This window comes from Oncorhynchus clarkii, chromosome 2, assembly GCF_045791955.1.
Source record: "Oncorhynchus clarkii lewisi isolate Uvic-CL-2024 chromosome 2, UVic_Ocla_1.0, whole genome shotgun sequence".
NCBI classification, from domain to species: domain Eukaryota; kingdom Metazoa; phylum Chordata; class Actinopteri; order Salmoniformes; family Salmonidae; genus Oncorhynchus; species Oncorhynchus clarkii.
The window spans coordinates 13,158,454-13,171,832 of NC_092148.1; the positions used below are offsets into that span (position 1 = coordinate 13,158,454).

General features: G+C 43.5%; 2 protein-coding genes across 2 annotated transcripts; one reads left to right on the top strand and one right to left on the bottom strand.

Moving 5' to 3' along the window:
• Nucleotides 1–249: 249 nt before the first annotated feature.
• Nucleotides 250–10,346, bottom strand: LOC139421716 (coiled-coil domain-containing protein 106-like). Its single transcript, XM_071172832.1, has 9 exons — nucleotides 10,204–10,346; nucleotides 9,588–9,667; nucleotides 9,366–9,464; nucleotides 8,946–9,176; nucleotides 8,040–8,096; nucleotides 7,634–7,876; nucleotides 5,092–5,262; nucleotides 2,413–2,716; nucleotides 250–1,470 (listed from the first exon to the last, which is right to left on the bottom strand). Exons 2-9 carry the CDS (start codon nucleotides 9,655–9,657, stop codon nucleotides 1,413–1,415), a joined length of 1,233 nt encoding a protein of 410 aa, XP_071028933.1. The 5' UTR covers nucleotides 9,658–9,667; nucleotides 10,204–10,346; the 3' UTR covers nucleotides 250–1,412.
• Nucleotides 10,347–11,719: 1,373 nt separating this feature from the next.
• Nucleotides 11,720–12,758, top strand: LOC139421747 (transmembrane protein 238-like). The gene is made up of 2 exons (XM_071172869.1): nucleotides 11,720–11,818; nucleotides 12,303–12,758. The coding sequence occupies exon 2, from the start codon at nucleotides 12,313–12,315 to the stop codon at nucleotides 12,637–12,639; it is 327 nt and encodes a 108-aa protein (XP_071028970.1). The 5' UTR covers nucleotides 11,720–11,818; nucleotides 12,303–12,312; the 3' UTR covers nucleotides 12,640–12,758.
• Nucleotides 12,759–13,379: the final 621 nt, after the last annotated feature.

Here is a 13,379-nt window from a genome sequence, read left to right on the forward strand (position 1 = left end):
TGTACATACAGTATATTATCTTTGCCCTAGCACCAAACAAGAAGTTCTTACAAAATGCATGATATTTTCTAACATTGGACATTATAGTATGCATTGGATACATGAAAGCTAGATATCCCTTTATTGATTTCAGAAACAACCTCTCAGATCTGTGATTACAACAGAAAGGAGTTTGACCCAGGGGAGCATTTGTTTTTCCTAGCATCTCCCTATCTACACACTCATAGAGAATCACAAGTCAAATCATGATTTTTTTTAAAGAAATCAAATGCTTTAATGGCATTTCTGTTTTTACAGTCCATACAATTTGTATAATCAACCAAACATTTTCAGTTTTTGAATATAGGCTACTCCTCGTGATTATTGAAGAGAAATACAATATTAAACATTTTTGAAATGCTGCACACACAGAGACCGGTATCTTAAATGATACAGGTTGTACTGCACCGTTCAGTAAATGATTGGTTCCTTATTAAAGTCAAAATGACATCTCTGACCCGTATAAAAGGTGTTGTAACATAACATGATTTCAGCAGTTGTACACACTGACACCGGTCAGTGGGTGAGTTTGTGTTGTGAATAAGTAAGACATGAAGTTTAAACTGAGAGGTACCCTTTCACACACTCAGACAACCTGGGGTCTCAGCAATTCCTTGTACCAGTATAATAAACACACAATATACCACTATATTACACCATCGCCAATACTACTGCTATTTTTTTTAACATCATTATTAAGTTCAACAACAGCTCTGTCTAAACAACTGACCAACAATAGTTAATTTCACATGCAATTGTAATGGGGAACTGGTGATTGATATGTTCAAATAAAAATCAACATTTGTATTTTGTCCCTTTTGTGGAAATCACTGAGCTTACTGGAACACAAAAAAAGAGAAACGTAATAGTATGCAATCTAATTGCAATAAATTATTCTCAAGAAAACAAAGTATTGCAGTAGAGGACTGAAAAAAATCTAAACTGATGGTGAAATAGCACAGTAAATCGTACTACTATTATAGTAAAAAACTCATCTTCGTAGCACAGTACAAAGGGTACGTGATGTTATACTACACCACACTTCAGTCAAATGACACATCTCACAACTGTATGCTACAGTGGCACTTTACAGTGACAGAATATATTCTGTTGCAACAAAAAAAAAGTGATGTATTTGTGGTACAACAGCTTAGCCTCACAGTAGAACTGTCCCCAAAACTGTCCCCATCCTTCTTCCAAAGCAAAGAATATCTGCTTATTCTGTTGTTCTGGTGCAGATACAACACCAGTGGTCAGTCAGCTAGCTAACTTCCTTTGTTTCAGAACCTGGAAGCTTTCTGACAGAACACTGGAATGATTCTACTAAAGGATTGAATCTGAGCAATAGAGTGTGCAACTACTCTTTGCTTTGTTCAGTTTGTGGTCGCGTGAGTTTCCTTCTCTTTAAGAGAATCCTCTCCTCCTTTCAACCTGGAGAAATGAGAGACATATCCAAAATCACTAGGTGTGGGCTTTTTTAAATATCTAAATAAGGTCATCATTTAAGTGCACAAATAATACACTTGTTTTTGAAGTGCTAGGAAAAAGATGAGAGAATGTTATCCAAACAACAAACATTTATCTGTAAATAAAGATGTATAGTATTGACATTGCTTTTGTGAGTGTGCAGAATATGACACCACTTTTACATGAAGACACTAAAAGGTGAAATGCAGACAGCTCAAAATAGATGATCGTCAAAAAAGTCAGTATTATCTCAAATAGTCAGCATGGCACTTATTTCAAGTGTGATGAAAATAAAGAGCCAGTTTGGAATGCTAAAAATCTATGATTTGATCACTATACCTTCATGCTGCTACTGTAAGTAATTGGGAGAAGCACAGCCTCTTCAGACAATAGCACCACTTTTTGGCAATGGCAAAATGGGGCCCTACGTGTCAAAATTGCACTGAAATACAGTAATACAAAGTTCAATAGTACTCTGGTCAGAAATAAGGAATGCCATAGTTCATGACCTCTACTTCAAAAGGATTCTGAACAAATAGTTAAGAATATAAAACTAACTCTGTACGGGATGAGCAACAACCTCCCCTACATATCCAGGGCACCCATACACAAATCTTAACTTTCCATAAATGTCTGAATCTTAGGGAGATGGTTGAGTGACGACCTTCTCCAAAAGTCCCACCCTGCTCTTCTTCACAACAAAATGAAGCCCTCCTCCCCCCAGATTCCCCCATCCCCTTGGCCCCCAGATTCCCCTCATCCCCTTGGCCCCCAGATTTCCCTCATCCCCTTTGGCCCCCAGATTCCCTTCATCCCCTTGGCCCCCAGATTCCCATCATCCCCTTGGCCCCCAGATTCCCCTCATCCCCTTGACCACAGTGTCCCTCCCCCCATCAGTGTCTGAACCTGTAGGAGATGGGTAGTAGCAGGTTGTTCTTCTTCAGGGCCTGCACCCTGCTTAGCGTCTCCTCGTCCAGGGCGACGTAGCAGCGCCGTGCGTAATCCAGCAGCTTCTCCTTGGACGGGTCAAACTCGCCCACCTCCGCTACCTTCTCCGGGGCCACCAGCAGCATCTCAGCGATGGGCGTGGTGGAGGCCACCGTGTTGCGGTCTACGCCGTGGATCTGGAAGGCCTTAGACATGTTCTTCAGCCGCTGGTAGGTCAGCAGGATCTTCTTGTAGCGAAACAGAACCCCTGCAGCGTCTTTGACTAGAGGGGGAGGAGATGGAGAGAGGTGGGGATTTATTAGGCCTACTTCAAGGAAGGAAAGACGCATTTCTACAGCATTTTTTTATTTATTTTTTTATTTCACCTTTATTTAACCAGGTAGGCCAGTTGAGAACAAGTTCTCATTTACAACTGCGACCTGGCCAAGATAAAGCAAAGCAGTGCAACAAAAAACAACAGTTACACATGGGATAAACAAACATACAGTCAATAACAATAGAAAAATCTATATACAGTGTGTGCAAATGGAGTAAGGAGGTAAGGCAATAAATAGGCCATAGTAGTGAAGTAATTACAATTTAGCAAATTAACACTGGAGTGATAGATGTGCAGCTGATGATGTGCAAGTAGAAATACTAGTGTGCAAAAGAGCAAAAATAAATTTTGCATATCGTTCCAGTCATTGGCAGCAGAGAACTGGAAGGAAAGGCGGCCAAAGGAGGTGTTGGCTTTGGGGATGACCAGTGAGATATACCTGCTGGAGCGCGTACTACGGGTGAGTGTTGTTATGGTGACCAGTGAGCAGAGATAAGGCGGAGCTTTACCTAGAAAATACTTATAGATGACCTGGAGCCAGTGAGTCTGGCGACGAATATGTAGCGAGGGCCAGCCGACGAGAGCATACAGGTCGCAGTGGTGGGTGGAATATGGGGCTTTGGTGACAAAACGGATGGCACTGTGATAGACTGCATCCAGTTTGCTGAGTAGAGTGTTGGAGGCTATTTTGAAAATTACATCGCTGAAGTCGAGGATCGGTAGGATAGTCAGTTTTACGAGAGTATGTTTGGCAGCGTGAGTGAAGGAGGCTTTATTTGCGAAATAGGAAGCCGATTCTAGATTTAATTTTGGATTGGAGATGCTTAATATGAGTCTGGGAGGAGAGTTTACAGTCTAGCCAGACACCTAGGTATGTGTAGTTGTCCACATATTCTTCACATATTCACAAATCAGAACCGTCCAGAGTAGTGATGCTAGTCGGGCGGGCAAGAGTGTCACCCCCATTGAAGAGGGGGATGACCGCGGCAGCTTTCCAATCATTAGGAATCTCGGACAATACGAAAGAGAGGTTGAACAGACTAGTAATAGAGGTTGCAACAATGGCGGCAGATCATTTTACAAAGAGTGGGACCAGCTTGTCTAGCCTGGCTGACTTGTACGGGTCCAGGATTTGCAGCTCTTTCAGAACATCTGTTATCTGGATGTGGGTGAAGGAGAAGCTGGGAGGCTTGGGCAAGTAGCTGCGGGGGGTGTGGAGCTGTTGGCCGGGGTTGGGGTAGCATGGCCAGGCGTAGAGAAATGCTTATTGAAATTCTCGATTATCGTGGATTTATAGGTGGCAACAGTGTTTCCTAGCCTCAGTGCAGTGGGCAGCTGGGAGGAGGTGCTCTTATTCTCCATGGACTTTACAGTGTCCCAGAACATTTTGTAGTTAGAGCTGCTGGATGCAAATTTCTGTTTGGAAAAGCTAGCCTTTGCTTTCCTAACTGACTGTGTGTATTGGTTCCTGACTTCCCTGAAAAGTTGCATATCGCGGGGACTATTCGATGCTAGTGCAATACGCCACAGGATGTTTTTGTGCTGGTCGAGGGCAGTCAGGTCTGGAGTGAACCAAGGGCTATATCTGTTCTTTGTTCTAAATTTTTTGAAAGGGGCGTGCTTATTTAAGATGGTGAGGAAATTACTTTTAAAGAACAGCCAGGCATCCTCTACTGACGGGATGAGGTCAATATCCTTCCAGGATACCCGGGCCAGGTCGATTAGAAAGGCCTGCTCGCTGAAGTGTTTTAGGTAGCCTGTGACAGTGATGAGGGGTGGTCGTTTGACTGCGGACCCATAACTGATGCAGGCAATGAGGCAGTGATCGCTGAGATTCTGATTGAAAACAGCAGAGGTGTATTTGGAGGGCAAGTTGGTCAGGATAATATCTATGAGGGAGCCCATGTTTACGGATTTAGGTACGGATTTACGGTACCTTGTGGGTCCCTTGTGTGAGATTGAGGGCATCTATCTTAGATTGTGGGACGGCAGGGGTGTTAAGCATATCCCATTTTAGGTCACCAATCAGAACAAACTTTGAAGATAGATGGGGGGCAATCAATTCACATATGGTGTCCAGGGCACAGCTGGGAGGGGTCTATAACAGTAAGAGACTTATTTATGGCGAGATTCATTTTTAAAATTAGAAGCTCAAACTGTTTGGGCATAGAACTGGAAAGTATGACAGAACTCTGCAGTAGATTGCAACTCCTCCCCCTTTGGCAGTTCTATCTTGAAGGAAAATGTTGTAGTTGGGAATGAAAATTTCTGAATTTTTGGTGGAACATGAAATTAGTAACATGGCTGCCATTGTCCCTCACCTCTCTGCCTCTCCCTGGTGATTCGGAAGACCCGCCTCCTCTTCATCCCTGGGTGCCCACTGCCGCTCATGCCCTCGGACATCACGTCCTCTCCTGAAATCATTTCCTCCTCGTTCATGTAGCTATCCTGCTCCAGGAACTCCTCGGCCTCCCCCAGGAGGGACAGGGAATCTGAACAGACAAACAAGACCGTGATAAAAAACATCTTTAGACTAGAGGTGCTAGACTAGAGGTGCTAGACTAGAGGCGCTAGACTAGAGGTGATAGACGAGAGGTGATAGACGAGAGGTGATAGACTAGAGGTGCTAGACTAGAGGCGCTAGACTAGAGGTGATAGACGAGAGGTGATAGACGAGAGGTGATAGACTAGAGGTGCTAGACTAGAGGTGATAGACTAGAGGTGATAGACGAGAGGTGATAGACTAGAGCTGATAGACGAGAGGTGATAGACTAGAGGTGATAGACTAGAGGTGATAGACGAGAGGTGCTAGACTAGAGGTGCTAGACTAGAGCTGATAGACTAGAGCTGATAGACGAGAGGTGCTCATAGTTTGGATTAGAGATTGTCATGTAAGTGAACATTTATTCCTGTCCCATCTGGTACTGTCCATTTTTCCCCTGTACTGTCCTGATTAGTGGTGGGAAAAGTACCTGATTGTCATACTTGTGTAAAAGTAAAGATACCTTAAATGACTCAAATAAAAGTGAAAGTCACCCAGTAAAATACTACTTGAGTAAAAGTAAAAGTATTTGGTTTTAAATATACTTAAGTATCAAAAGTAAATGGAATTGCTCAAATATACATAAGTATCAAAAGTAAAAATATGAATAATTTCAAATTCCTTATATTAAGCAAACCAGCAGGCACAATTGTCCTGTTTTGTTATTTATTTTACGGACAGCCAGGGGCACACTCTAACACTCAAACAAAATGTACAAACAAATCATTTGTGTTTAGTGAGTCCACAATATCAGAGGCAGTAGGGATGAGCAGGGATGTTTTCTTGATAAGTGTGTGAATTGGACCATTTTCTGTCCTGCTAAGCATTCAAAATGTAACGAGTACTTTTGAGTGTCGGGGAAAATGAATGAAGTAAAAAGTACATTATTTTCTTTAGGAATGTAGTAAAGTAAAAGTTGTCAAAAATATAAATAGTACAGGTAAGTATAAATACCCCCCCAAAATACTTAAGTAGTACTTTAAAATATTTTTACTTAAGTACTGTCCATCACTGGTCCTGATCCCGAAATAGTTCTATAACCCCGGGAACTTTCCTGTCCTATCCAGATAAAAATCCCAAATATTTACACACAGAAATGAGAAATAACTTCCTCCATTAGCTGCTCATCTCTGTCCCCCACTCTGCTTGTGAGTAGCCATCATCAATGACTGTATATATGGTAGCCATAGCAACTGGTTTGTTTGGTTGCTGCTCAGCGCTCACGAGACAGTTGCCTGCAGTTCACACACAGCTGATAGCAACCCCATTACCCGATTTTGGCCCTCAACCAGATTAAATGGCCGGAGGCCGTATCTGCCACCCTATGGCCATCCTATTCGTTACTTCAGATGGCACAGGTTTAGTTAAATATGCAAACAATTGGCCGGTAACGTTGTTGGTGGAGCAGCTATGCCGCTTCATGCCGCTTGTCCCGCTCTCCGGTTGGTTCTGTGTACTCGGTTCTTTCGTTGTCAAAGACAACTCCATCACATTTAGCTAAAACATAGCTCATTCCTTTTAATGGCTCTAATGTTAGTGATGGATCCTTGGCTGCAACAAGATATTGTAATTCCTCTCTTGAAGGCTTCATCATTCACTGATGTACGTTGGCATCTTAGGTAAAGTAGGGATTGGCTAAAACTGGAGCAAGGAGCGAGAGTGAGCGAAATATTTGTATAACTATTCCTGTACTGCGACCGTTCCTGTGGACTGTCAATCCTGTCCAGTCCTGTCCCCAACTCGACCCTAGAACTTCCCTCCAATTCCTTTTTATTACTCCTTTTTCCCCCCAATTTCGTGGTATGCAATTGGTAGTTACAGTCTTGTCTCATCGCTGCAACTCCCGTACGGATTCGGGAGAGGCGAAGGCCAAGAGCTGTGCATTCACCGAAACACAACCCAACCAAGCCGCAATGATTCTTGGCACAACACCCACTTAACCCAGAAGCCAGCTGCACTGGGCCAGCTGCATGTGTCGGAGGAAACACCATACACCTGGCGACCGTGTCAGCGTGTAATGCGCCTGGCCCGCCACAGGAGTCACTAGTGCATGATGGGACAAGGACATCCCTGCCGGCCAAACCCTCCCCTAACCCGGACGACACTGGACCAATTGATCGGAAGACCCATGGTTCGGCGCACGCGGCCGGCTGCGACAGAGCCTGGACTCGAACCCAGAATCTCTAGTGGCACAGCTAGCACTGCGATGCAGGGCCTTAGACCACTGCACTACTCGGGAGGCCTCTCCCATTCCTGCCGGAATCCCTTGGCACGTGCAAGAGTCCTGTTCCCATGTCAACCTTTTGTTTGGATCCCCTTACCTGGCCCTATGCTCCCGTGTGCATTCATGTCACTCATGGTGGCTCTGTTAGCACTGCTACTGCCACTGCTGTGCCCCTGCAAGAGGGTCTGGGAGGCCCCGGAGCTGAACATGGAGCTCATTGCGGCCATCTGATTGGCTATCGTGCTGGAAGTGTGGTTTTTGGGTGGGGCCATGGCAGTTGGGGAGGGTCTTCGCTGGAATATCTGACGAGATGTGAAACGCTGTGGCTCGGACTTCTGCTCTGAAAGGGTTAACGAACGGAAAAGGAGAAGATCAATGAGGGTGATCAGTGAACTGAGGCCAGTAGTGGTGAGAGGTGATGAGAATGTATAGAATATGCTCTGGATCTAGATACATGTATCATGTACAACAAGGGACTAGTGAGGTCATAAAGCAGTCCTTACCAACTGGGCGCTCCACCTCTCTCCTCGGCTTCCATTCAAAACGTCTAGAGTCATAGCCTGCAGGAGGAAAAACAACGGTTCCCGAGAATAAATCTATGCCTGTAAAAAGTATGTTGTCTTACATGCTGACAAACCGGCTCCACGCGTGCGTGCGTCTACCTGCTTATTTTGTCTATCCCCACCAGACACGTTCATGACATACAGGTTAAAATACCAAACCAACTGTGGACAAACTATATTAATTTGGGGACAGGTCGAAACACACATGAAACTTTCATGGACATTTAGCTAGCTTGCTGTTGCTAGATAATTTGTCCTGGAAAATAAACATTTGGGTTGTTATTTTACCTGAAATGCATATGGTCCTTTTTTAAGGATCTTTTTCAAATTTTTATCTATGTAGAGTCATACAAAATCGTGTGTTCTCTACTCCGACAATTAATTCACAGATAAAAAGGGGAAACCTAGTTAGTTTTTCTCCTGGTTCATTCTTCTTATTCTGTGGAGTTTTATATGGTGGTTGGCAACCATATTTTAGGTACATTCCCACTACCAAATAGATTGGAGTGTGGACCTCCATCTTTCAATCACCCACATGGGTATATGCTCCTAAAAACCAATGAGGATATGGGAGAGGCGGGTCTTGCAGCACATCAAGCGTCTAAAATAGAACCAAGTTCTATTTTAGCGCCTGGCTACGCAGGTGCTGGTTGAGGCGCACAAGCAGTTGGGATGAAATTATTGAATAACATGTGTACATTTATTGAGCAACACTCGTGCACACAAAGTGAGTGGTGTGGTTAGCATGGTAGAACTTCTCTAATCACAATACATCTTTCTACATCATAGTTGTGTCTCCCCAGTGTCCATCCTCCTTCCCAAACCCTCTCCATGCCCCTCTCTCACCGTTGCTGTACTGGCTCTCGCTGGGGCCCTGGTTCTGATGGCCCTGGGTCTTGGTAGAGAAGATGAAGCGGTCCAGCTGGCAACGCAGGAAGTCCCTCTCCTCCTCCAGGTCCTCTATGCGTTTGTGCAGCCACGAGTTCTTCTCCAGGGAGATCTGCAGCTGCGTCCTCAGGTTGGTTATCAGCAGGTACGAGCTGCCTGGTGGGGGGGCACCCGAGGGAGGGGGCGACTCTGAAAAACACACACAGGAAGTTAAGGGTCAGGGAATAAATATTAGGATTAATCTTAATCACTAACTGATTCACACCGGAAAAACTAGGTGAGTGGACTCACTGGACTGTCCTTCCAGATGGTCATTCAACTACATTCATCTATGGTATGGGTTCTGATCTAGTAGGAAATAAAAGCTTTGATATGAACCTTCAAAACTCTGCTCATTCTGATTGAAGAAGCCTTGCTGCTCAAAGTTGTTCTCCTCAAAGGGAATGGAGATTTCATAGGCATCCTCGTTCTTCGGAGCTACAGAGGGAGAAATATACAGTAGACATTATTATGGCTAAATAACTGTTATCACTTTGTCTTGAAGAGGTACATACACAGCTATCTCAATGATGCAGATTTTAGAAGGTTTAATAATCTTACTCTGCATGGGGTGGGAGCCTGTGTGGGTCTTGGAGGTAGGCAAAGCGTCATTAATATTTCCCTCCTGCATCTCGTGCACCCTTCATTGTACAGAAACAATACAGGTTTATTAATGTATTACATTTGGCACACAACATCCAATGATGGATAACAACTCCCATTGACGATGTTTCGTTGCAAATGTAACAGTATGCAGTCAGCCTTCAGCTTGCTAACTAAGCATTTGTGGATGCAATTATGCCACTAGAAATGTAATTACTAGTAGTTACTGTATGGCAATTCTCAGCAGAGATGCAGAATAAGTTACCTACTTATTTCGCACAGATCGCTTTATTCCCTTTTGTCTAACGTTACACTTGCGTGCGTACCAGCAAGTTATACACACATTATACACGATGTTCGTCGCTGACATGCTAGTTTGCAAGATGTAGCGTTATAATTAAAAAATGGACACGTTAGCTAGCTACATATCAAATTGCCATAAGGACTCTGCTAATCTTACACAGGCTAGTTAGATAATCAGCAGCTAGCTATTTTACTAGTAGCAAGCTAGCAGCTTCTTTTACGCACAAACTATTTTCTGGCGGAGTTCTCCACAAATCAATGATATACGAACCGTTATTCAGTCGTTATAACAATGTATTTCATATATAAATCCCGTTCATTCTGTCCACTTTCGTACCTAGCTATAACAATAATAATTTAACAAGTCTTGTTTATGTCCTTCGCCGTCGTTTCCGGTTACCTAAGGGAGAGTCTATAATTTACTGAAATGTAGTTTGTAACGAAAAGACCCTGCTGTACAGTTAGGATCCCGTCCCAGTTGTCGGTGTCAACCCAGACTTTATCAATGGAAAGCTCTTGTGTATTGTATTAATTGGTCATTATTAAATAAGAACACATTAAATGACATACTGAACAAAAATATAACATGTAAAGTGTTGCTCCCATATTTCATGAGCTGAAATAAAATATCCCAGAAATGTTCCATAAACACGAAAATCTTATTTCTCTCAAATTTTGTGGACAAATTTGTTTATATCCCTGTTAGTGAGCATTTCTCCTTTGCCAAGATAATCCATCCATCTGACAGGTGTGGCATATCAAGAAACTGATTAAACAGCATGATCATTACACAGGTGCAGGCCACATCTAAAATGTGCAGTTTTGTCACATAACACAATGCAACAGATGTTTCAACTTTTGAGCAAGCCTGCAATTGGCATGCTGACTGCAGGAATGTCCACCAGAGCTGGTGCCAGAGAATTTAATTGTAATTTCTCTACCATAAGCCGTCTCCAACTTCGTATTTAGAGAATTTGGCAGTATGTCCAATTTGCCTCACAACCGCAGACCACATGTAACCACGCCAGCCCAGGAACTCCACATCTGGCTTCTTCACCTGTAGGATCATGTGAGACCAGCCACCCGGACAGCTGATGTGGGGAAAAACTCATTCTGATTGGCTGGTCTCAGATGATTAGGGCCTAATTCAATTATTTCAATTGACTGATTTCCTTATATGAACTGTAACTCAGTAAAATCGTTGACATGTGCAGTGGCGATTCTAGACCATTTCAACTGGGGGGGGCCAAACTGGGGCCAGTTGTGCTGTTAGCGGGGCCAGTTACATTAGACGTTATTGCTGTCATATCGTTTTCTTCACTGCATTGTAGGCATTAGCAGGCAAGAGACCATGTTCATAATCATTCAATGTTCCGCCTAAAGTCGTCCCTCTAGAAAATGTGTGGGTTAAATTAGTGTTCCGCGTTGCCACTGTCTAATAACGGATGTAAAAAAAGAACGATAGCAAAAATTTGTTATGTAAAAATTATTTCATACTCCACATTTAGGGGGGCCACAAGGGGGTCCAAAATTGTTGTCACAGGGGCAGAACTGCTAGTGAACGCTTGTACATTAGAAATCATATTCCAAAATAAATGTCAGGGTGAAAAGAATTGAAAAGTAAAATATTGTTTGACATGTTTTTCTTGCTTTCGTTTAGTGCTGCTCTTACCAAAGGACACCGGACCAATGATATTCGTCAGTGCAGAAAAGCTGAGGTGAGGGGGGAGTGGAGAGGTGTCAGGTAACATTATTCACTCATGAGTCACTGTTTTTACCTGCCAGTGAAGAACCGGAAGGATACAGTTTGAGTGGATTCTACTTACATTTTTAAGAGATAAATATTGAAAAGATACTAATCAAAACGCATTTGCACTTGTGATGAGGTGAGTATTAATCTGTTATGTTTTTCCGTGTTTAAAACAGTTTTTTAACGGGCATCGAAACACAAAAGTGACTTGGTTGTGCTGGGAGTATCATAGCGCTCAGGTGTGGCACCTGTTTTTCCTATGAATAAAGATACATTGAAGAGTATTGTAGGAACCTACAATGTTATATAAAACTTTTTTTTAAAGTGTAGGCCTAAATATGCAGACACAGTAAATATTTAAATAACATACTGTAGTTATTTGACCATGGTTACATTATTTCATACATAGCTGTACTTTAATAGCTACAGAACATACACGCCATGGTGTCATGTTTATGTTCATACAATATCCTCCCACTCGACCAGTAGGCCTAGAGTGAACCCCATATCATTGCCAGAGGTAACTCTATTGTGATTCTACTCTGAGCAATGTCAATGTACAAGATTTATGTCTGTCAATGTGCCACACACCTCACCTCCTCCACCTCTTTGTCCCCCAGGTGAGTGACCATGGCGCAGCACTATGATGGTCTGTCCCACTGTAAACTGGCCCTGGTGTTTGCCATTTTGATGGACCTGCTAGGTGTCTCTGCTCTTCTGGTGGGGGTTTTCGCCCCATTAGAGATTAAGGGACAGGACTTTGGGGACCTGTTGGTGTACTCTGGGGCTCTACTGATGCTCATGTCCCTGGGAGGATGGGTCATGTGGTACAGCGGGAACCTTGAGGGCCTGACCTCCAGGAAAGAGCTAGGGGGAACCATGGGTGCCATGGACCGGCTGGCCCGCTCCCTCAGCCGCAGGATACGACTCCCCAGGAGCCACAGCAGCCCCTCATGATGCTTCATGGTCAGGCATAGGAGAAGGGCGTGGTTGTAGGGGAGGATCCGCAGTGTCTCCATTAGACTATCGGCCCCTGACAGTGAAACTGCCTGGGGGTCTGGGAGCAGTATTGTTGGCATTGAGGGAGTGCTATTAAATGACCCAGGCTATGGCCCGTGATGTGAACAGGCAAAAGAGGGGTTGGGAGGAGCACCCTTCTCAAACCTAACAGTAATCTGCGCCGCTCGGTCATGTTGTCATCAAGGCAGCATATATTCACATTTTCAAACTAGTTTTCAATAGGAAGGCAGATAATGATTGCTTTTGATCAAAATTATTTTTGGTATGTGTAAACGCAGAATCCTATTCATTACTCCACACGATTAACCTATGTCAGCTGACGGGGAGGATGCCCGGTTCCAAAACAAATGTAATCAACGCCAACCCATTTCACCCGGGACAGGAATAAGATTCCGTTTTTAAGATATATATATTTTTATAGAACTCCCTCATTCTTTAACCCAAGTTCCGCCGCCTCCACAGTGGAAGAGACTTACATACTGCTAGTTCACTAGTGTCAATTACAAGATGGAAAAACTGTTGGTCATTGCATTTTATTGTGACTTAACCTTTGCTGAAACACCTGCGGTAGATAACATAATTGTACACTGTCTGAATAGGATTTTAAACGATCAAGCATGGAGGCTATTTATAGATCACTTGGTTGGTTTGTTTAGGCTTGAATCTGTACAGAATTG